The 22,350-nt window shown below is 44.9% G+C and overlaps 1 protein-coding gene across 1 annotated transcript in view; it reads left to right on the top strand.

Annotated features, from left to right (window-relative positions):
- The window catches only part of COL4A5 (collagen type IV alpha 5 chain), a 129,861-nt gene that overhangs the window by 95,775 nt on the left and 11,736 nt on the right, over positions 1 to 22,350 (top strand). Inside the window, exons 36-43 of the mRNA XM_063142098.1 lie at positions 2,932 to 3,071; positions 3,890 to 4,016; positions 5,405 to 5,485; positions 6,457 to 6,555; positions 6,733 to 6,783; positions 7,817 to 8,002; positions 19,584 to 19,717; positions 21,453 to 21,525. Coding sequence (XP_062998168.1) covers positions 2,932 to 3,071; positions 3,890 to 4,016; positions 5,405 to 5,485; positions 6,457 to 6,555; positions 6,733 to 6,783; positions 7,817 to 8,002; positions 19,584 to 19,717; positions 21,453 to 21,525 — 891 coding nt within the window. The remainder of the gene's footprint in view (positions 1 to 2,931; positions 3,072 to 3,889; positions 4,017 to 5,404; positions 5,486 to 6,456; positions 6,556 to 6,732; positions 6,784 to 7,816; positions 8,003 to 19,583; positions 19,718 to 21,452; positions 21,526 to 22,350) is intronic.

Below are 22,350 nucleotides of genomic sequence, written 5' to 3'. Positions count from 1 at the left end.
GTAAGCTCCATTGGCTACAATCTGCATAGATATGTATAGGATTTCACTGTTAAAATGGTAAGAGGGTATCCAGTACTCCTGCCTGTTATTTAAAAATGGATCTTTGACTATGTGAATTCACTGCCACATTATCTGGTGACGGCCACTAGCTTCAATGGCTTTAAAAGGGGACTTGATAACTCCATGGAAGATCAGCCTCCCAGTGGCTACAAATCAAGAGTTGGTACCTCCAAGTACCAGTTGCTGGGAAGCCAGAGTGCGCGTGGGCTATTGCCACCACAGCCAGCTTGTACGCTTCCCAGGGGCAGCTGTTTGGTCCCCGTGGGAAGCTGCATGTGGCGCTTAGGTCTGATCTAGATGTACTGTCACCTACCACTGTACCCCTACAAATCTTCAATAAAAACTTTTTTTAGCAGTTCCAGCCTCTTTATTCCAACAAACCCTGTGATGCTGAGGCAGATCATTTTGCAGTGAGCCACGTTTGTCTCTCATGCTTAGAATTTCATGGAGATTTAGCAGTGGCAGTTTCACCAACCGGGAGCGGGTTTCACCTGCAGGCTTCTGTTATGGATGTGCTTTTGCGGGGCTGTGAATGAATGCTAGATCCCAGCCTTTGGTTAGTTCATGCCTGATTCTTGGGTCTTTATTGTTGAAATGCAAGGCCTAGTTCCAAGACCTGGAATGGTCACTGCCTTATGCAGTTGCTTGCAGATCAGACAGTGGTTCCAACTCATTGTCAGGGTCTGGGGCGTGGGCGGCAAGGCCTCAGCGCAGGAACGCCGGGGCTGGGACGGACGGCAGTGGAACCAGCAAACAGAGTCCAGGCAAGGCCGGAGGCAAAAAGCCAGGTCCAGAGGCAAGCAGGGTTCGGAGTCCAGAGGCAAACAGAGTTCAGGCAGGGCCAGAGGCAAAAAGCATAGTCAGGAGAAACAGAAGGTAAAGCAAGGGATTCGTAGGTAGTCAGGTACGGGCTGCTGCAGCAGGCACAGGAGACGGTGTTGCTGGAGTGGAAATGCAGTTCTTATATAGCCCTTTCCTGGCTGCTCCCAGCTGGTCTGCATCAGCCCGCCTGTAAGTGCTTGATGATGTGAGCCTGGATCCTGCAACTACTCTGCGGCCAGCAAGGTGCACTGCGGCCACCAGGTGGTGCTGCAGGACAGATCCTGACACTCATGAGAGAAGCGTCAACAGCGTATTGAGATTGAGGGCTGAACTGGATGCTACCTTAAATGGTGGCACCTCTTTTTTTCGTTTGCTCTGGTGTAGGTATGTGGGGCCTCTAATCTGGATCAGGACCACCACACATAAAGTGTGGGGGAGGGAGTGTTACACCTTCCCACCCAGGCACTTTCACCTCTAAATGTGGGAGCTAAAAGGGGGGGGAACCCATTGATGTCAATGGAGGTCTCCCCCTCTTTCTTTAGCCATATCACATGGGTTAGTTTAAGGGGTATGAAGTGGCTGACTGGGAAGGTGTAACACACACACACACGCATCAAAATTGGAGCCCCGCTCAAAAGGATCACCCAGGCACTATTACTTAACATAGCGGGCCTGTTCAGACAACACGCTAAACCATGGTTAGGCCGCTGACCCTTTTGCAGCAAATGGACAGTAAGCAAGTTTAAACTGTGGTTATGTAGTCACCATACTTAGGGATGGTTCGCACCACACATGAAGTTATGTGTCGTCCGAATAGGGTCATTGTCTTGTTTAGCCCTCAGATAGGGACTTAATGACTAGGGATGTCTGTCGACAGAAATACCTGTGGTGCCCCACAGCTTGCATTTGCAAGCCAAGCTGAGGGTTTGTTTCCAAAATCCAAGACCTTTTTCAGATTTGCTTTCCCCCTCCCGTAAAACACAATTTGTGCAAATTGCAGCTGTAATTGCATTAATTCCTTTACACAAATAAAATTCCAACAACCTGAACTCCATGAACTGGCCTGACTTGATGCAGATTGAATCAGGCCAGCCAAAGCAAGCCGAAGTCTAAGGTACCGAGCTGACAGAGCCTCGATGAATCTCATCCCCTGGATGGATTCCTCCAATATCCCTAATAATGATGCATGGAAGAAGATCACAAAGGGTTGAAGAGAGTTGCGTGCTACAGCAGTGCTCTCTTGAAGGACCAAAAGTAACAGGGGTACCTTTCTGCCATTTCAATTTGCATTGGGGCTCAATAGAATAGATCCATGTACCCAGTGGCTCAATTCAGATATCGTACCAGACCATGGTTAACGAAGCTTTACCAGGGTTTGGCATGATGTCTGAAATGACCAACGGCCATGTGTGATCCTCTGATAAACCAGCACCAGAAATCGCGGTTCGAAGTGTGTTGGCAAGCCATCTATGGTCTCCATGGACAAACCAGATTTGACTGCCGTTGCTCCACCTCGAGAATCTGTCACTCCATTGAGATGGGATGTTGAGTGCTAAGAGAATACAAAACCATAACAGCTCTTCACTCTGGTTTGCCTGTTGTATGTTTGGAAGCTCAAACCATGGGCAGAAACTGTGTTCCCCTGCCCCCTAATAACTGGGATGGTTCTTGCCGCTCAGAAATGGAGTGCCGAAAGGGCAAAAAGAGGGTGGTCTCAGGGGCGGGGCGGCGAGGACACCGCTGAAGCTTCTTTATGCAGCTTCCTATCAGGTCTCCAGGCCCATTCCATCCCCCTTCCCGAAGCAACACCTAGATGGGCAAGTTTTTGCCTAGAAATCACCCATCTAGGCAAAAGTGCAGGTATGGGGGGGCATGTTGGAGAGGATCCCCTCCATGCTCCTGCTGCCCTGCACAAGATAGTTGTCAGCCTCTGATTTCGGAGGCTGGCAACTATAAAGGGAGGGTTGCACCCTTAACCTTTGCTTCGAAATATCTTCCCTTTCTTCTTTTGAAGCTGCTGCAGAACTTTCTCTTTAATATTTTGGGCAGGTCCCCCAGGCGTGAAAGGATTGCAAGGCATAGGAGGACGTCCTGGCCAGCCTGGTACGCCTGGGTTTCCTGGACTGAAGGGAGACAAAGGTGATCCGGGCCTTTCAGACATCGGGATTCCAGGTCCCCCTGGCCCTAAGGTAAGTCAGAGCGGCTTTTTCACATCAAGAGCAGGCCTGCAAAGCTCCCTGCCCTCTCCCCCTTGGCTCATAGAAGCGGAATACATTTTGCAAAATGAATAAATGTAAGCAAATGAATTTACTGTAATGGATACAGGTTGCAGCATTGGGCTTTGCCGGAGTGCAGTTCGGTATGTTTGGAAAACAGTGGGATTGGGACCGGCCCCACCATGAGGCAACGTGAGGCCATCACCTCAGACAACAGATTTGGGGTGTTGTAAATGGGGAGTGGATTATTTATTTATTTATTTATTTGTTACATTTTTATACCGCCCAATAGCCGAAGCTCTATTTATCTTTTACAATAACAAAAAAATTATCTTTTTGTTATTGTATTTCTGCTGCCAAGGATGGGGAGAAGGGCTTCTTGGATTTTCTGCCTCAGGTCCCAGAATAATTTGACTGACTTTGGATATTATGCACCTTGACTTGGGTTGCTATGTGCAGCAAAATGCACATAGCAGCAAAATGTCTTGGGCCGGCCCTGAGTAGCATTGTAGCACATTTGACCAGTGCTCTGATATGCACTCACTTGCCTCTGGGGTTACCTCTGTGTGTGTGTGTTTTAAAAAAGCAAGATTACCAGGGGATAACGCAGGAGACATCTTGGACATTGACAAAGTCATGTAATGGACCTGGTAAACTTCCTTGAGTGGCCAATCACAAGCATGCAATAAATTGCTCGTTTAGAGAAGTTCTAATACAGGAGACCATCTTTTTGCCATAATCTTTGTGTTTGGCGTATCCAAGCGTAAACCCTTTGCTGTTGTTTTCCCCAGGGTGACTCTGGTTTACCTGGCTATCCAGGTAGTCCTGGCATCAAAGGTTCTCCTGGCAATGCAGGTTTGCCTGGTTTGTCTGGTAATCCAGGTACAAAAGGCGAACCTGGCTCCCCTGGATTCCCAGGTAATTAATTTCCCCTTTAATTTGACTGTCGCTTCTTCTGTTTTTCCGCATGCTCTCTTGCTTTTGGATTCTGAAACAGGTAATTCTTCTGTCTGCTCATGTTCTGGTCTTATCGGCATGCACACTGTGGACATCATAAGATAAATTAGTGTGGAATTAAGACAAGGTCTAGGAAAATCATTCTTTTCATCCTCTTCCTCTCACATTGCGTTATTGAAGCTGGAGTTCCTGCCTTTGAATATACCCCGGTTTTGTCCTGATTATCGCTGAGCTGAAAAGACTAACATTGCATACAACCCTTTGAAATTATTGTCTGAGGGAACGGAGGGGTGAGCGCATGGTGGAGAAGTCTACCCAGATGGAACCACTGTTGCATGGGTCCTGCTTTGCTGACTTGAACCTCTAGACTGTGCCAACAAGGTGCTGAACTGGGAATGTGGCAAGTCTCGTTGGGTGGACCGCCTCTTAAAGGCAGGTTTTCCCGTCACAGTCCAGGTTTCCCAAAATGATTCCTCTTCAGTTCACTCCTGGCTCACCAAATGTTGGTTTGCAATGGAAATGAAGAAGCTGATTTCTTATCAGTGCGTTTGGGAGAGGAGTTCCAAAAACTCAGTGGAAGAGGCGTAGCTGTTCTCCATGGCCTCTGAGCAGCCACACTTATGAAATTCCGTGGCTGCTTCTGAAAATTCTAAGGCTTTAGCCAGGACACTGCTGTTTGCCCCTCCACCATGAAGCATAGGACCTATCCAGTAAGCATAGCTTATAGATACAGGCAACTTGGTTACCATCAGCATAATAATAATAATAATAATAATAATATATATATATATATATATATATATATATATATATATATATATATTGGACTTCAATTCCCAGAAGCCTCAGCCAGCACAGCCGATCTTCAGGAATTATGAAAGTTGTAGTCTAAAACATCTGGAGGGGACTAGGTTGGCCACCCCTGCTGAATAGGCATGATCAGAACCACTGTTTCCATTTTCATATGCGCTTGCATTTACATTTTTGTAAAAAAATAATAATTAAAAAATCCTTAAATAATGTTTTCCCATGGTTGATCATGTGATTTTTAAGTTTCAGATTTGTCTCAACTCTCATTCAATAGGCATCCTTGGACCTTAAATTCTGTCCTCTTTATGCAATCCAACTTTTTCAAATCTCATAGCATGCCGTGCGTGCGTGTGTGTGTCTTTTCTCACTTCACTGTGTTTAGTCTTTCCATCTTTTCTGTGTCTCCACCAGGTACTATAATTCATGCAGCGGGTTCTACGATTTCCATCACATTTTGCTGTTCCGTCATACCAATAGACGTTTACATTACCTCATGCTTTGTTGATTGATTGATTTACACTATAACTCTGCTTTCACAGGGACACCAGGTATTCCAGGACCAAAAGGTATTGATGGACCTCCAGGAAATCCAGGTGTTCCAGGATCAACTGGGGCTCCAGGTATGTCATTATTGTTTGTCGCGGTTCTTCTTCTATTTGAGTCATCTTGAAGTTAAGCCATTATTAACTACAAGGAAGAGTACAGTCAAGTACTTGTAACGCCTGAGTGCTGAGAAGTTTGAGATGCAGGGCTACTGGGCTGGAACCATCAACGGTCCTTGGTCCAGTCCCAAACTGTGATCCAACACTGCCTTAGGGTTCCAGGGCATTGGGGAAAACAAAATGGCAGTCATCAGATGGATTGTGTCCACCAGATTCCAATCATCTTGAAGACAGCAAGGGCAGGTTATCAGCCCTGAAACCCATGATTGTCTGTACTCATCTTGTAGTTTGCCAAAATCATCCTGAGAACGTGTTAAGTGGAACTGAACAAATTCATTTCATTTATTACATTTCTCTCTGCGAGGTTTACAAAGTTTAAAACTCTTTAAAATGCAGTATTACACATAATATAAAAACAGTTTAGCTACAAACGTATAAACAGAGCAGACACATGCAAATATATTCAAACAGTATCCCATGGCCAGATTAAAAACCTATCATATGCTGCCAAACGCTTGGCAATAGAGAAAGGTCTTACTATGGCACCAAAATGATAACAATGTTGGTGGCAGGTGGGCCTCACTGAGGAGTTCATACCAAAATTGGGGGGCCACCACTGAGAAGGCCACCTTCCAAGCCTCACCTGGAGCAGAGCTTTAGATGATGAGCATAGTGTACAGGTGGGTTCATGCCAGGAGAGGTGCTCTGCCAGGTATCACGGTCCTAGCCCTAAAGAAAGGTTTATAATTGGGTTGTTCATCGATTGTGTTACATACAGAAGTAAGAAAATGTATCAGGCTTTCTTAGCTATGAATTGCCTTAGAACAGAGATTCATTTAGCAGCTCTTCAGTTTGCATTTCTGGGTCAGAAAATCAGGGACGCGTCTAAAACCTGCTGTGTGTAACGTGTTCCTCTCTATTCTTTTAAGGGGAGCATGGTCGACCTGGCCCTTCGGGCCTTCCAGGGGAGAAAGGGCAGCCCGGACGCGATGGCATTCCTGGACCATCAGGACAGAAGGGCGACTCAGGTTAGCACCAGCTGTCTCCTTTATGTTCTGTTTTCTCTCTCTTTCCTGTGGTCACCTGGGAAGGCAGTTGTGCCAGAGATAACTCATCGGCTGAAATGTTTGTTTCTGATCACCAAGTATTGCATCCTCAGATCCAGAATATATCATTCATTTGTCTATGATGATTGTGTTTTATAGGTCAACCTGGTTTTGGGCGCCCCGGACCTCCAGGACTTCCAGGACTATCAGGCAATGTTCATTATTTATTTCTTTTTTTAAAAAAAATATTATTTACTACATTTTAATAGTTGAAGTTCTCAGTGCGGCTCACAACTATTGAAACCATAAAACACAACACAAGATACGTTATAAAAGTTTCCAAACGTCCACATAAAATAGAAGTACAAACTACAATAAAACCTAGGAGCATCTAAAGAATGATCTGGGGGGCGAAATTATGCTTTGTTAATTCCATACTTCACAAAACAAAATGTGTTGAAGTGGCCGGTTGTTGACCACTGTTACTGGCGGCTGTTGCACTTTTCGTTGTTGTTGTTTATTCATTCAGTCGCTTCCGACTCTTCGTGACTTCATGGGCCAGAGCTTTCTGTCAGCTGTCGCCACCCCCAGCTCCCCCAAGGTCAAGTCTGTCACCTCCAGAATATCCTCCATCCATCTTGCCCTTGGTCGGCCCCTCTTCCTTTTGCCTTCCACTTTCCCTAGCATCAGCATCTTCTCCTTTCGGCTTTGAGCTAGCTGTGTCATCACATCTGGGGCTAGTTGAACTTATCCTCTGTCCCTCCCCAGTAGCATTTTGACCATCTTCCGATGGTATACCGACATATCTCTGGTTGTACTGATCCATTTAGTTTTCACGGCAAGAATACTGGGGTGGGTTGCCATTACCTTCCCCAAGGATCGTATTTAGTCTGACCTCTCTACCATGACCTTCCCGTCTTGGGTGTCCCTTCACGGTTTAGCTCATGGCATCCTTGAGGTGCTCAAGCTCCAGCACCACAACATGTCCTACTTGTGGGTTTCCCACTGGAAGATGTTTGGCCACTTGTGTGGAAAAATGCTGGATGAGATGGACCCTAGGTCTGATCCAGCAGGGCTCTTCTTATGTTCTTGTTAAAACTGAATGGGTAATCGGCAATTCTGGCACATGGATACAATACAAGCCAATTATCCCGGACAAGCCTTTAACCTGTATACAATATGGAGGATTGGAATGTTAGGATATCCATAAATATTCTTCCTTGATGTTTTTGTTTTTCAACAGGTCAAAAGGGTGACTTAGGCTTACCTGGACCTCCAGGGGCCCCAGGATCACCTGGTTTGAAGGGAGAGACAGGTGGTGGGGGATTGCCTGGCCATCAAGGTCCACCAGGCCCTCCAGGACTCCCCGGGCCACCTTCAGAAGGACCTAAAGGTAGCCCTGGGCCACCAGGCATATCAGGGAGGCCAGGTAAGAGAGAGAAAAATCTATATACACTACTGAATATTTTGCTGACAGGTTATTGGTCTGTTGACTGGCTTTCTGATCAGTCCTTTTGATAATTACTCATTGTTTGGTTGACACTGCAAGACATTAACCCGATGTTTTCTGGGTATCCATCGTTGATCATGAACCAGTTGCCTGAAAGCAGCAACACCAAGAGAGAAAACAAAAAATAGCAGCACTGATAACCTGGCAGCAAAACTTTGCCCACTTGAGACGGTCTCCGCATGTCATCACGGCAATCATCCAGCCGAGCACCCAATCAACTTTCATAGCATCTGCCAAATATGCCTGCGCCCTGACGCCCTGTGATGAACAAACCCATCATGTGCACCCAATGTAATTACGCGCACTGCCCACGGGACCCGTGGAAATCAAACCCATGTTAGCGGCACAGCATGATCAGATTGTACCATGGTTTCATTCACCTTGGCATTGTGTATGCGCATCCTGGCTCCATCCACAGCTCCAACGGATATGGTGCACCACCATGCCATCTTCATCTTCCCATCCGTCGTCTTGTTCGCTGTCCCTCTCTGTACTAATTCTGGAAGGGATACTTTCTCTTGTGGGTGAACGCCACTGAGCGGCTATTGGGGATCTGACAAAACCTATATATAATGACCAGACCGGAACATTTCTTGGCAACCCCCCACCCTGAAAAGCTGGCATAGCTTCCATGCTACTTATGTCCCTAACCCCAACAATAAAATTGACAACATAGGGCAGCGAAAGCACGGCTGCAGCCACTGTGGATGGTATGGTTTTATTCATATTTTATTTATTTATTTATTACATCTATATACCGCCCCATAGCCGAAGCTCTCTGGGCGGTTTACAAAAGTTAAAAACAGTAAACATTAAAAATATACACAATTTAAAACCATCAAAAACATAAAAACAACAGTATAAAACAACAGTATCCATTTAAAAACAACAGTTCTGGGGTTTGTTAAAAACAACAACTTAGCATTGTTAAATGCCTGGGAGAAGAGGAAAGTCTTGACCTGGCGCCTGAAAGATAACAGTGTTGGCGCAAGGCGAGCCTCATCGGGGAGATCATTCCACAGTCGAGGGGGGGGGGCACCACAGAAAAGGCCCTCTCCCTTGTTGCCATCCTCCGAGCTTCCCTCGGAGTAGGCACTTGGAGGAGGACCTTAGATTGGCCTCTAATTTCACAGGCCCGTATGCATTCTGTGTCTTATTAATTAAGCAAAATTGATTCATCATCACTGATCAATTAATCATTGATGACGGTGCGGCCCAAACACAGAATTTAGGTTTTAGGGCTGAGAGTTTGCTTAGTTTTTAGCTCTTGTGGGTCAAAAATGTCTGGGCAAAACCCGATGGAACCAAAGGAAAGAAGAGTGGGACCAGCAGGGGGAGCCACAGCTAGTGGGCCAAACTTGGGTGGGACTTCCTTGTCCCCTGTCCCAGCAGAAACAGAACATGTTGCACAATAGTAGCACTGACGTGCACATTGGCTTAGTTTTTACAATGTGTACGGAGTTGTTCGTCAACTTAAAAAAATGTAGTCTGCAGCTTTCCACTATAAAAGCCCTTGAAAGCAGCTTCCAATTACAACTAAAAGCAGCATCTTAACCACTTTCAATAATAATAATAATAATAATAATAATAATAATAATGTCAGATAGAAAAATAGCTATAGAATGCAATAATAATAATAAAAATATTTCTTACCCGCCTCTCCGTTTGGATCAAGGCAGGGATCAACAATAAGTCTAAAATACATAAAACTGAACTAAAACATAGTATACATTATTAAAACATCCTAAAAACATCCTAAAATTCCACTTGATAGGCCTGCCGGAAGAGATCCGTCTTTATAGCTTTGTGGCGCAGAGCGGTAAAGCAGCAGTTTCTGCAGCTGAAACTCTCCCCACGGCCTGAGTTCGATCCCAGCAGAAGCTGGTTTCAGGCAGCCAGCTCGGGTCGACTCAGCCTTCCATCCTCCCGAGGTTGGTAAAATGAGTAACCAGTTAGCTGGGGGAAAGGTAATGACGGCCAGGGAAGGTGACGGCAAACCACCCCGCTATAAGGCCTGTGAAGGTGAAAGCTGGCGTCCCTCCAAGAGTCAGTAATGACTCAGTGCTTGCACGAGAGGTTCCTTTCCTTCCTTTCCTAAATGCTAAAAGACTATTAAGTTGACGAGTCTCCTCCAGCAGGCCAGTCTGGGAGCAGCAGAAGAGAAGGTCCTCTGGGTAATACCTGTCAGCCTAATTTTGGCTGACTGAAGTAGATTCTTCCCAGAGGACCTGAGTGTGTGGGGCAGATAGTATGGGAGAAGGCGATCCCGCAGGTAGCCTGGACCCAAACCATGTAGGACTTTTAAAGGTAATAACCAACACTTTATACTTTGCCCGGAAACTAATTGGCAGCCAGTGAAGAGATTTTAAAACTGGTGTAATGTGGTCACCCCTAGGTGTGCCGGTGACCAGCCTGGCTGCCATATTTTGAACTAATTGTACGAAAGCAGTCAGAATAGGTAAATCCTAATGGTGAGCATGTTCGTATGACTACAGAAGGATTGGATTCCGCCGGCACAGAATTTCAGTGTCCCCCCCCCCTCTCCCTCCCGCCCTCATTGCATGTGCCAGTAATGTAGAGGAACCCCTAAAATGGTTCCATATTTAGAAGGGGATTTTGTCGCTTTAGCCAGTAACTGCTCAGTGGTTTTGTTCCCATCTTCTTTTGTTTGTATTGCATGTGTATATTGCACAACATGGAGCGTTCATCTCACTCCGTCGTGCATGTCCCGGCGTGGGTAGACCAAACTGTTATTGCTAGTCAAGTCAATCCATCTTTGAGTTCTTCTAAATGGCCTGCAACGGGCGAAATGCCACCTCAGTAGCATAACACCACCATGCACTTGGCCACCAAGGCTGATGTTTCTTGGACAAAGAGAAAACAACCCGTTGGATGGATTCTTGCAGTTGCTGGCATAATTCAGTTGACTTTAGAGAAGTTGCTTTATTTCCGACATGGGTTTGCTCCTTAATGGCCACTCCACAGCAAACTGGAAAATTGGACTGTTTCAATTTAATTGTTTCAGGCTGCAATCCTGTACGCATGTACCCAGGTGTACGCCCTTCTGAAGTTCGTGGGGCTTACTTCTGAGTTGACTTGCATAGGATTTCACTGTTACGAACTGACTGCAGGTTATAATGGTTTGGTCTACACATCGTATATGAAAAGGAATTTTAGATGGATCGCCATGAAAAAAGTTTAGCTTATTGATGTTACCTAACCATATTGATATTTCCCCCTTCTAATGATGGCCTTGGTGAACTTTTGAACCCCTACTTCCAGGTGCCACAGGTTAGATCATTAACTCCAGTGTAATAACTTTGCATGCATGAACTTGAGTGTCCTTCTTTGATGAAAGCAAATGTCTCGGTCTCCAGAATGGGTATGCCAAGTCATTAACCTTACATAGCTGTAGGACGATAGATAGCAATCGGGGAAGTGACCAAATGCAAGCGTTTGGTTGAGAACCCCCTTCGATCCTTGTCAGGGCATTAGCAGATGTCTTGCAACATCTGTATCAGCCCCACAAACCTCTTGCATATGAGGCCATGTAACAATTTCCTAGCTGCTTTTGCACCTTGCAAGAATCATAGCCCAATTGGAAGCACAGCAGTGTTATATACCAAGCATTTAACCAACACCATACATAACAGTACTAACATGCTGCCATGGGTATGAGAGGTTCATTTGGCAGCAGTATGTCCAAATAATACATTTGAGTATTCAGCTTACAAGTATTTGAGATTCTGCTACATCCTTCCCCAACCTGACGACCTCCAGGTGTTTTCATCTACAACGCCTCACCCTTGGCTTATGCACTAGGGGTGATGGGATGTTTTATTTGTTAGATTTGCATAGGCTGGCAGCCTGGCAAAGGGTGTTGGGGAAGTTTACAGTCGTAAAACCCAAAACAAGTTGGAGTTGAAGTCCAGAACATCTGGACTACACCAGGTTGGGGACTACTCCTGTACCATTGCCTTCATAAATTCTGTATGTTCACAAATGATCAAAAGTGCTTTTTATAGGTCTTGGCCATCACTTTTCGGTAGGCGCGCTTTCCAATTGTTGGCTAGGAGACTTTCCTCCCTTAGGTTGTTTTGACTGGGTCAGTTCCAAAGGTGCATTGTTGGCGCCAAAACACTGCTCACATGAGCAGTGCAACTCATGAGACCTGCAAACTCTCTCAAGATTGCATGTCCCCTCCATGAACGGGAATATTGTAGGTCTGCCAATTCCCAGTTCACAAAGGAAGCAGGCCTGAGATTGCTGCTTGCTGCACATTACACTTCTCATATGAGTTAACGTGCATGAGTTGGCCTCCAGCATTTCATCCAGTGGAGGCTGTGGTTCTAATGGAGCCTTGGATAGTTCCTTTAGAATACTGGCTGGTTCTGACTAAAACCCAGAGCGGGTTTACTGCCCCCCTGACCTCGGAGCCACTGATTTCATCAAAACCAAATTGTTAACAGTTAGAATTTATTCTACTCTATCCTACCTTGAACCTCATCTACCATTTTGAAGACAACCTTTTTTGGAGCTTCTACGGTCTTTGGGGGATTTCACCATCCAGAATAATTTGAAGTCTTCTGCAAAACTCACTGCTTCAGTGAACCACTATTTGTTTGTTTATGTTTTTAATCTACCCAAGAATAAGCATTCTTGGAGCAGATTACAAACATTTAAAACAATAGACTACAATACAAATCTATATTAAGAATACAGTAGTGTAAGGCTTATTGCTCGAGATCTAGCAGATCAATTTTGCTCAGTTTTGGTTTAAACTGAAACTTGACTAGTGTAGATGTGCAGCAAATTTTGAAAGTTCAAAAAAGTTCAAAGCTTGAGCTTTAATAGCAATTAATTTGCCTCATGCCAAACAGGAAAGGCAGCCCTCCCCCAGTGGGATGACAGCCTTGCTTGGCCAATCAGTGTGGCGTAAAGGCGGGGCCCGGGTTCAGCTGTGCAGTTAGGCTGACGCCATCAGGAAGGAGGAAGGAGACAAAGGTGGGCAGTCGGGACGTGCAAGGGAGAGGACGGGGCCACGCCTCATGCAAATTTCGGAAGAGGGATTCATTACGCATGAACCATGTTTGCCCCTCTGTGGTGAGGGAACTGAGGGGCAAAAAAGCAGGAAAGGATCAGGATTAGTCACGCCCATGGTATCATAGGCTTTACACCAGTAGCTAAAAGAATAAGGTACAATACGGAATGACCAACAGCCCAGCGATAGATAAATATGAATGTCAAATAAAATTCATGTAAAGTAGTGCATTGTTAGTCCTCCATATTGCCAGGTTTTTCTTGGATGGATTGCAAGATGGTGGCCAAACCATTGTGAATAACCCTCTGGTTGATGGTTTAGGATGGTTCTCCACTGACCTCTGCTGGCAGGGGGAGTACTGCTGGTTTGGGGGGGCTCTCTGCCTGGGCAAGTTGGAAGAAGCTACCACTGGCAGTGACAGTCATCCATATGGGGCTTCTGTAGGCAGGGAGGAACCAGCTTTGGATCTACTGGATCCACAGCCATTCTGTTCACCCCAGATGGTTCTGATCTGGGTCTATCAGCTATGCCAGCCCTCAAGGTTGTGTAGCTAAACCTCTCCCCTCCTTTATTTATTTATTGCATTTGTATACCGCTCCATAGCTGAAGCTCTCTGGGCAGTTCACATTCCTCTCAATGGAGGGGAAATTTGAAATACAAGTGAGCTGTCAGGATTGGGAAGGAGGTAATGGATCCACCTTGTTCCTTCCCGCTAGAACCACTTAGGACTGTTGGGCCAAGTTGTGTATCTGTTGATCCCATGGGATGTTATGGATCTTGTGCTAACATGCTTCCCTTCAGCCTTCCCCAACCTGGTGTCCTTCAGAAGTTTTGTACTTCAACTCCCATCAGCCCCCACCAGCCTAATGAAGGCTCAAGAATCCTGGGAGGTGTAGTCAAAAATATCTGATGGCATCAAGCTGGGAAAAGCTGCAGATCCAGTTCTGTTTTTCTGGTCTTGCTAAGGTTAGCTTTGTAATAAAATCAGGCTGCAATCCTATATGCATCCTTACCTAGGAGGAGTCCTAATGAACTCATCAGGACTTCTGAGTAGACCCGCTGAGGATTGGGCCCTAAGAAGGGCTTTTGTGTCTGTTACGATTTCATTGAATATCATTGCTGTTTCTATACTAAGTTAATCATACCTAATTATTATACTTCCAATAGATTTCCATAGAATAGGAATGACTTGGCATATGCATATGTATTATATGGATTAAGATGAAGTCTTGAAAGTTTTGCTATGCTGGCTTTTAATAAACGAATCTTCATGACTACAACCAAAGAATCATTTTTTTCCCAATCCATCTTAAATTAGTATACCAAGCACCTGCGGCTCACTAAATCCACAGTTTGGTTTTAGATCAAAAAGTTATTATTTATGTACGTTCCGGACATAAGTGCCCTGGCAGGACAGTGTGGACCAACCACTGGATATTTCCATACTTAAAATCATAGCAAAACTTACGTTCCAATTTTCATAAGAATGTTCTTGCTGGCCTCATCTTTTGTTTAGTGTTAATGTAGTATAATGTCGAGAAACGAGCAAGCAAGATAAAATGTACACATGCATATACTCTGTTTTATAATTGAATGCTGCATGGAATATGTATATATTTTCAAGACATTTCACTGACATGTTCTATGCTGAGGGCACGGGCTCCACCTCTCCTTTCCCTTCCACTAGCCTGGATGCCAAGGGATAGAAATGTAATAATAAATAATCAAGATAAATAAAAACAGAACAGAATTCGAATCTGGTGCTATACACATGCCACTGTAATGGCTCAATAGCAGATACACAGGTGGCATTGTGTATGAAAACTTGAGTAGTATAGTGCCTCAGGACAAACTACATGTCACAACAAGATTGGGCAATTTGCGACCATCCAGTTGTTTTGGCCAACAACTCCCATCAGCCCTGGACAGCATAACCGATAATGAAGGTTTGTAGGAGTTGTAGGCGAAAAGGAGCAAAGGAGACCATGCTTAATCCTTTTCCCTTGACCCACTCAAAAGTGCTGACCCCAACTGCTTTTCAGGCAACTTTGCATAACGTGTTATTTGGCCCATTGTAGGGATGGCCATCTCAGGAAAACCTGACCCTTTGGGGGCTTGCTGGATTTCCCCAGAGCCGGGGTCTTTTTACCAAAATCTGGGAACTTTCGTGGGAGTTCCCACCCCCCCTTTAAAATTGGCATTTGTACAAATTTGTGTAATTTACACGAATTTCAGTTACAATTTGCCCGAATTGTGGTTGTAAATATACTTAACTTGCACAGATTGCGGGTACAGTTTCCGCAACTCAAGTATATCATGGCTGCCATTTGTGCAAATTACGCACAGTACGGCTGCAATTTGCATAAATGCTGATTTTGAAGGAGGAATCCCACCCGAAAATCCACGAGCTGGCCTGACTCAATACAGACTGACTTGATACACCTCTCAAGTAAGGGACCTGAGTCTGAGAGACCAAGCTGATGAAAGCTCGGCAAAATTGACTCCTGCCCATCACAGAAGGGTTCCTCCAACTTCCCTAGTCAATTGTGAGCCAGAAATCCCCAGGTTCAAATATCACCTCTGTTGTAGTGCTCTGTGGGCAGTTTTAGGCAAACTGCTATCGCCTCAACCCCCTGTCTGCAATGAGGAGATAGTAACAGCAGTCTTACTCATCATGTTCTTGTAAAGATTGCTAGTACATCAATGAACAAATACGAATGCGTAGAAAGGTCTATGGCCTAAATAAACACTTTTTATCTATCGATTACTGAGGCTGCAGCCCTATTTAAGCTTACCTGGGAGTAAGGACCACAAAACTCAATGGGATTTACTTCTGAATAGACATTGCACAGGATTCTTCCACGAGCTAATATTTCTGAAGAACTTTGAAGAACAAATTATGACATCCACTTTTCGTTGATGAATGAATTAGTAGTGATACCCAATTCTCCATTTTATTATTATATACTAAGTTCTGGATTTGTTTATTCTATTTAAACCTGGCTTTTTTCATGTACCCAAGGCGCCTTACATAATCCTCCTCCTCCTCCATTTTATCCTCACAACAACCCTGTGAGGCAGGCTAGGCCGAGAGTCAGTGACTGGCCCAAAGTCACCCAGTCAGCTTCATGGCTGAGGGAGGACTAGAACCTGGATCTCCTGAGTCCAAACCCAACACTCAAACCACTACACCACACTGCCTCAGCTTTGCATTTCATCTCAGATTCATAAAATTTGGACCCAAATCATTCTGTAGCCTCTTCCCAAAAACCATTTCCATTCATCAATGAAAATGTGGGGGAGGAAACTCAAGATGGCCAGCTCATTTCAACCAGGCTGTCCCTTCTGCAGTAGTGTCAGTGAAATGGTCGCATTAATAGTGCATGTCTCCGTTTATGTGGAACTAATGGAGAGCAAACCTCAAGTTGCAGTATTATAACCAGAACTTCAACAAAGTTTTGGATCGAGTGGATTGCCTCACATTTGGTCAGAACAGCCTAAGCCAAATATGTTCTATATAAGAAAAATATAATATGTAAATATGTATGTCCATTGACTGCGGGGGGAGGTGTTCTTGATGCATGCATGTTTCAGTATTGTAAATGCAAAATATGCTGGCAAAATGGGTTCACTGTTTAGTATCAATATCTTATTTGTGTGCTACTTCTAACTAGTAATCTTGTTTTGCACTGTGTGGTGTCTGATATCCCCCCTTAACATCGATCATTGGGCTTTGGTGAACTCTGACCCTTCCAGGTCCTCCAGGTTAGATTCTTAACTTGGTCAGTTTGCTTTGCTGCATTGCATTGGTTGTTTAAAATGTTATTTTGACTGTAAATCAGACATTGGCTGCATCAGACATAAGAATAAACTATGGTTTGTCATCATGTAAACAAGCACAGGTGAGTTTCTGACTTGCATTCCCCCTCCCTGCCCATTTATGAGGCCCCATGGAAGAGATCAGAAGCTTTCACTTCCATTTTTAACTAACCATAGTTTAGCGTTATTTCCAAACCCAGACAGTTGTAACCATAGCTTACTGAAACAAGCCAACTTCAAATCATGGTTTATGAAACTGGTTTGTTTCAATAAACCAGAGTTAAGTTCAACCACAGTTTAAGATTGAGACAGAATACTAAACCGTGATTAATTGAAAACAGAAGTGAAAGCGTGCTGAAGTAGGAGGGGAGAGAGTGCACAAGTGCATGCAATGCTAAACCATAGTATATTGCAACATTCAAACTCTGCCTGTGTTTTAAGAAATGTTGTTACCCTCCATAACTGCATCGGCCATACTGTATAACAGCTAATTATATGTCAAGTTCAGATTTTTCTTCCAAAATGTTTTCCAATTGGCATGAATTCTGTGGAATTAGAAATGCAAACTGGATTTATGGGTTTATTTCTATTTGGTATACATAATCTATTCCCTATGCTTCTGTGGGGACTGAAGTCTGGTGTGTCTGGGGATGTTTTTCAGTCACCATTCCATGGTTAATCTTGAACTCGTTAAGAAATATTAGGAGCTAACAAGTTCATTAATACAGTATAAATCATTTGGCAGTTCTAGCGAAGACAAATGATGAAAGTCTCCACAAGAGAGATGGCCAACATATTAGTTTATTGCTCTAATATATCAGCAATAACTGTGTTCTTTCTAGTAATGACATGCATCATCTACTTTCGTGCGTTTTTTTAATTTCAAGATAGAAACTACATTATGTACTTGTGTTTGTTTACTGTCTCATGATGACCTTGTATTTAACCATGTGTCTAAAAGAACGAATGGGCACATTCCATTGACAAACTCATCTCTGCATCTTGCCTCCCAATTAAATGAACAGGAGGGGTATAAACACTGGAGTAGCCACCAATGGAATGTGTCCCTTTCCTTCACTGTTTACTTCTCCTCTTTGCTGTCAGGGGTGTCATTTTATCTTTACCATGGCACTGCTCATCTCCCAATCCCATTGAGTCTGAGAAAGGAAAACCCACTGGTGGATTGCATACAGTATAGGTTGAACGGGGTCCCAAAACACCATTAAAGGTTGCTTGGATGAATATGGATACCAGGGTTCAGTCTTGATTCTCTTTTTCTCATCTCACCCCCATCCAATCTGTAGGAATCATAGAATAGTAGAGTTGGAAGGGGCCTATAAGGCCATTGAATCCAACCCCCTGCTCAATGCAGGAATCCCCCTTAAAGCATCCCTGGCAGATGGCTGTCCAGCTGCCTCTTGAATGCCTCCAGTACGGGAGAGCCCACAGCCTCCCTAGGTCATTGGTTCCATTGTCATACTGCTCTAACAGTCAGGAAGTTTTTCCTGATGTCCAACCGGAGTCTGGCTTTCTGTAACTTGAGCCCATTATTCCGTGTCCTGCACTCTGGGAGGATCGAAAAGAGGCCAAATATTTTCAGCACTTTGCCTTAAGTGCATTGTGTAGAGGACACATGACTTGAATGCGATAATTACGGATGTATGAGAAATTAGTTTCAGTTGGTTTTACACCAGATTTTATCCAAATCGCACCTCCCACTCAAATGTAATCTCCAGTCTTAAGTCTGAATGTTTCCGAGGTTGCAGTGCAATTTGCGGACAAAAGAAAAGCGTGTTTGATCATTTATAATTTAATAGAATGTATATGTGTTGTTGTTGTTTTTAAAAAGCATGCTAACATGCTTTAACCAATAGGAAGAAAATGCACACTTTAAAACATGCACGAAAAAGTGTACCTTTGGGGAGATGTGCACCGAAATGCCCACAAATTTTGTCGTGAATGTGGAGGGGTTGGGTGGTAAGCTTTCACAGCTCAGGATGAGGAAATCATAGAACCTTGATGAGCTCATGTTTTGCAGGTTTTCTCATCCATAGTGATAATTAGGAAGGAAAGGAACCTCTCCTGCAAGCACTGAGTCATTACTGACTCTTGGAGGGACGCCAGCTTTTGCTGACGTTTTCTTGGCAGGCCTTATAGCGGGGTGGTTTGCCGTTGCCTTCCCCAGCCATTATTACCTTTCCCCCAGCTAACTGGGTACTCATTTTACCGACCTGGGAAGGATGGAAGGCTGAGTCGACCCGAGCCGGCTGCCTGAAACCAGCTTCCGCTGGGATTGAACTCAGGCCGTGGGGAGAGTTTCAGTTGCAGAAACTGCTGCTTTACCACTCTGCACCACACAAGGCTCATGATAATTAGAGGTGAGGCTAATCAGCTGATATAGGCCACACTTCCTTTGGGATGCTCACAATGGCAAGTCAAGGTAGCCAGCTGAGGAGGAGAGGTAGCAGAATCTTCCAGTAGCTGGAGCTCAGATTAGGTCCACCCTGATCATGAAGATGCATCTCCCCACATCCTCAAGAAGGGGTTGGCTCTTTTGCACAAGCCCTTGTTCATAGGAGAGGTGAATTTAAGGAGTTCCAAGTCACACTGATCCACAAACATCTGTTTTACAACATCAAGGTCCACCTGGTCCAGAAGGTGCCCGCGGACCCCCCGGAACTGGAGGAGTTAGAGGTGAAAAAGGAAACCCTGGCCCGGGAGGTCAGCCCGGACTGCCCGGTTTGAAGGGAGATCAAGGAATACCTGGACGCTCGGTGGGTGCATGAGAGCAGAGGACATGTTTGTTTCTCAACCACGACTGGGTTTGGGAGAAAGATATTTTGACTGCAATCCTATGCACATTTACTTGGGAGTATATTGCATTGAATTTGTTGGGACGTCCTTCTGGACAAGACACATAAGACTATGTCCTTAGTGTGCAACTTGGTAAAGGAGAGAGTAGATGCAGAGATGTTTGTTCCTTTCTAAACTGTGGGTGAGGGCAATGAGTGTTTTTCCCCCATAAAGCCTTTCTTGGCAGTCTGCAGGCTTTGTCAGAAATTATAAGCATATCAGCTTTCTGACGAAAAACAGCAGTGGGGTTTGAGACCAGCCTTCCCTAACCAGGTGACTGTCAGATGTTTTGAGCTTCAGCTCCCATCAGCCTCAGCCAGCATGGCCAGTGGTCATGAAAGCTGGGACTTGTAGTCTAAAAAACCTGGCGGGTACCAGCTTGCCCAGACCATAACTGTTGCAGGTAACAGGCGCTTGAAAGCAGGCTAAAAGTTCAAATGCAAGAAGCTACTTATGGGCCCTTGTAGCAGGGACAACCCAAGAAAGCCCACCTTGCACCCTGATGCTAAGTGGCATATCTGCACCCCACAACCTGAAATTTGCACTCCAGGATCTCTTGAAAAGTTGTTGGAGAAGTTTACTCCAGATTACACATGGCTTCAGGGGCCCTGATTTCTAGGTAGCTCTTTAGCTTGGACATCATGAGGACTCTTTGCCTAACTTTCAGTCCATACCTAAGGAATGCTTCAGCACTAGTGACAAATTAGGGTGACCATATGGAAAGGAGCCCTTCCCAGTGTGACCAGATACAAAAGGGGGCTGGACTTTAACTGTTGTGTTGAAGAAGGAATTTCACCAGGTGCTGCATGCATACAAATGACAGCTGCTGAAATTCCATTCTCTTTACAACTGTTAAAGATACAGGAGCCCTGTCCTCCTTTCCATGTGGTCACCCTAGATAAATAAACTCCCTTCACAGCTGGTAGATGGTCACTGGGTTGGATCCAGACTTTGCAACTCTTAGAGTATACAAAGTAAAATCAAGGGGACTTCACTTAGTCTGGACAAATTTCAATCCTATTGATTTCAGTGGATCTACTCTAAGTATGGCTACATCTGTATCCAACCCATCATCTGTTCTGCTTCCGTGATCCAATTTCCTATTAAGAACACTTACTGATTTGCTTTCATTCCATGTCAGGGTCCGGGGCGTGGGCAGCAAGGCCTCAGCGCAAGAATGCTGGGGCTGGGCTGGACGGCAGTGGAACTGGCAAACAGAGTCCCGGCAGGGCCAGAGGCAAAAAGCTAGGTCCAGAGGCAAGCAGCGTTCGGAGTCCAGAGGAAAACAGAGTTTAGGCAGGGCCAGAGGCAAAAGGTATAGTCAGGAGAAACAGAAGGTCAGGCAAGGTCCAGGATTTGCAGGTAGTCAGGTACAGGCTGCAGTAGGCACAGGAGACCGTGTTGCTGTGGCAAAGCTGGAGTGGAAATGCAGTTCTTATATAGCCCTTTCCTGGCTGCTCCCAGCTGGTCTGCATCAGCCCACCTGTGAGTGCTCGAGGATATGAGCCTGGATCCTGCAACTACTCTGTGGCCGGCAAGGTGTACTGCGGCCGCCAGGTGGCGCTGCAGGACAGAACCCAACACTCAGTTTATTTCATTTCCCTTTGGCACTTCTTTGCGATAGGAGTAATAATCACCATCCTTCTGTTGTCTTAGGGCGAGCCGGGTCGTCCAGGTCTGAATGGCATGAAAGGGGATTCTGGCGTTCCAGGTGTTCCAGGATTCCCAGGTATATATCAAAAGCAATGCTATAGAGTGGCTTTCTGCTAACCAGACACAGGGCCTGTTCAGATGACACACTAAGCCATGGTTAGGCCTCTAACCCTTTTGCAGCAAATGGTTAGTGTGTGTGTATAAACCATGGTTATGTGGCCACTATGGTTAGGAGTGTTTTATATGAAACACAAAGTCATGGTTCACATGACACACTAAGCCATAATGTTTTGCTCAAAATGCTTAACCACTATGGCTTAGCGTGTCTTCTGAACAGTGTTGCAGTTAGGGTTGTGCCGTGGGGCTAAAATCGAGGGCCCAGGCAGTCCCCAAATAAACATGCAGGGAGCAGTAGGTGATGAGGACTTCAGAACGGCAGAAGCAAACTCCATTTTATTCCAGTAGTCATGATGGTGCTACGATTTAATAGAGTTTAAAATACAGAGGGTTGCATCTAATGTTAGTCCTACAGAGAGTAGACCTAATGAAATGACTGAGATTAATCATGACTAATTTAAGTGCCATTGATTTCCGTGGGTCTCCTCTAAGTAGGACTACCATGGGCTACAACCCCAAAATTTTAAACGTTCAAAGTATTTTATTTTTTTAATCAGGTTTGGTAAACATTCTAACATTGAAGCAGTTGTAGAGAATGGTGGTTTGGGGAAAGGAAGAGAAAAGACAGTTGTGTGCTTCTTAACTGAAAATAAATACACAAAGCTAGAGCTTCTTTAAAGAAACAATTTATAGCACACTCGTTCTTAGCTACTCAGGGATGTTTGCAGGTCCTTTCAACGACGCCATCAGCCTCCTATGCATCTCCTGCTCCTTTTCTCAGTTT

The sequence above is a fragment of the Elgaria multicarinata genome, chromosome 15 (genome assembly GCF_023053635.1).
Source record: "Elgaria multicarinata webbii isolate HBS135686 ecotype San Diego chromosome 15, rElgMul1.1.pri, whole genome shotgun sequence".
Lineage (NCBI taxonomy): Eukaryota > Metazoa > Chordata > Lepidosauria > Squamata > Anguidae > Elgaria > Elgaria multicarinata.
Note: the sequence above shows the minus strand (reverse complement) of the source record. Positions and strands in the feature narration are given on the sequence as shown.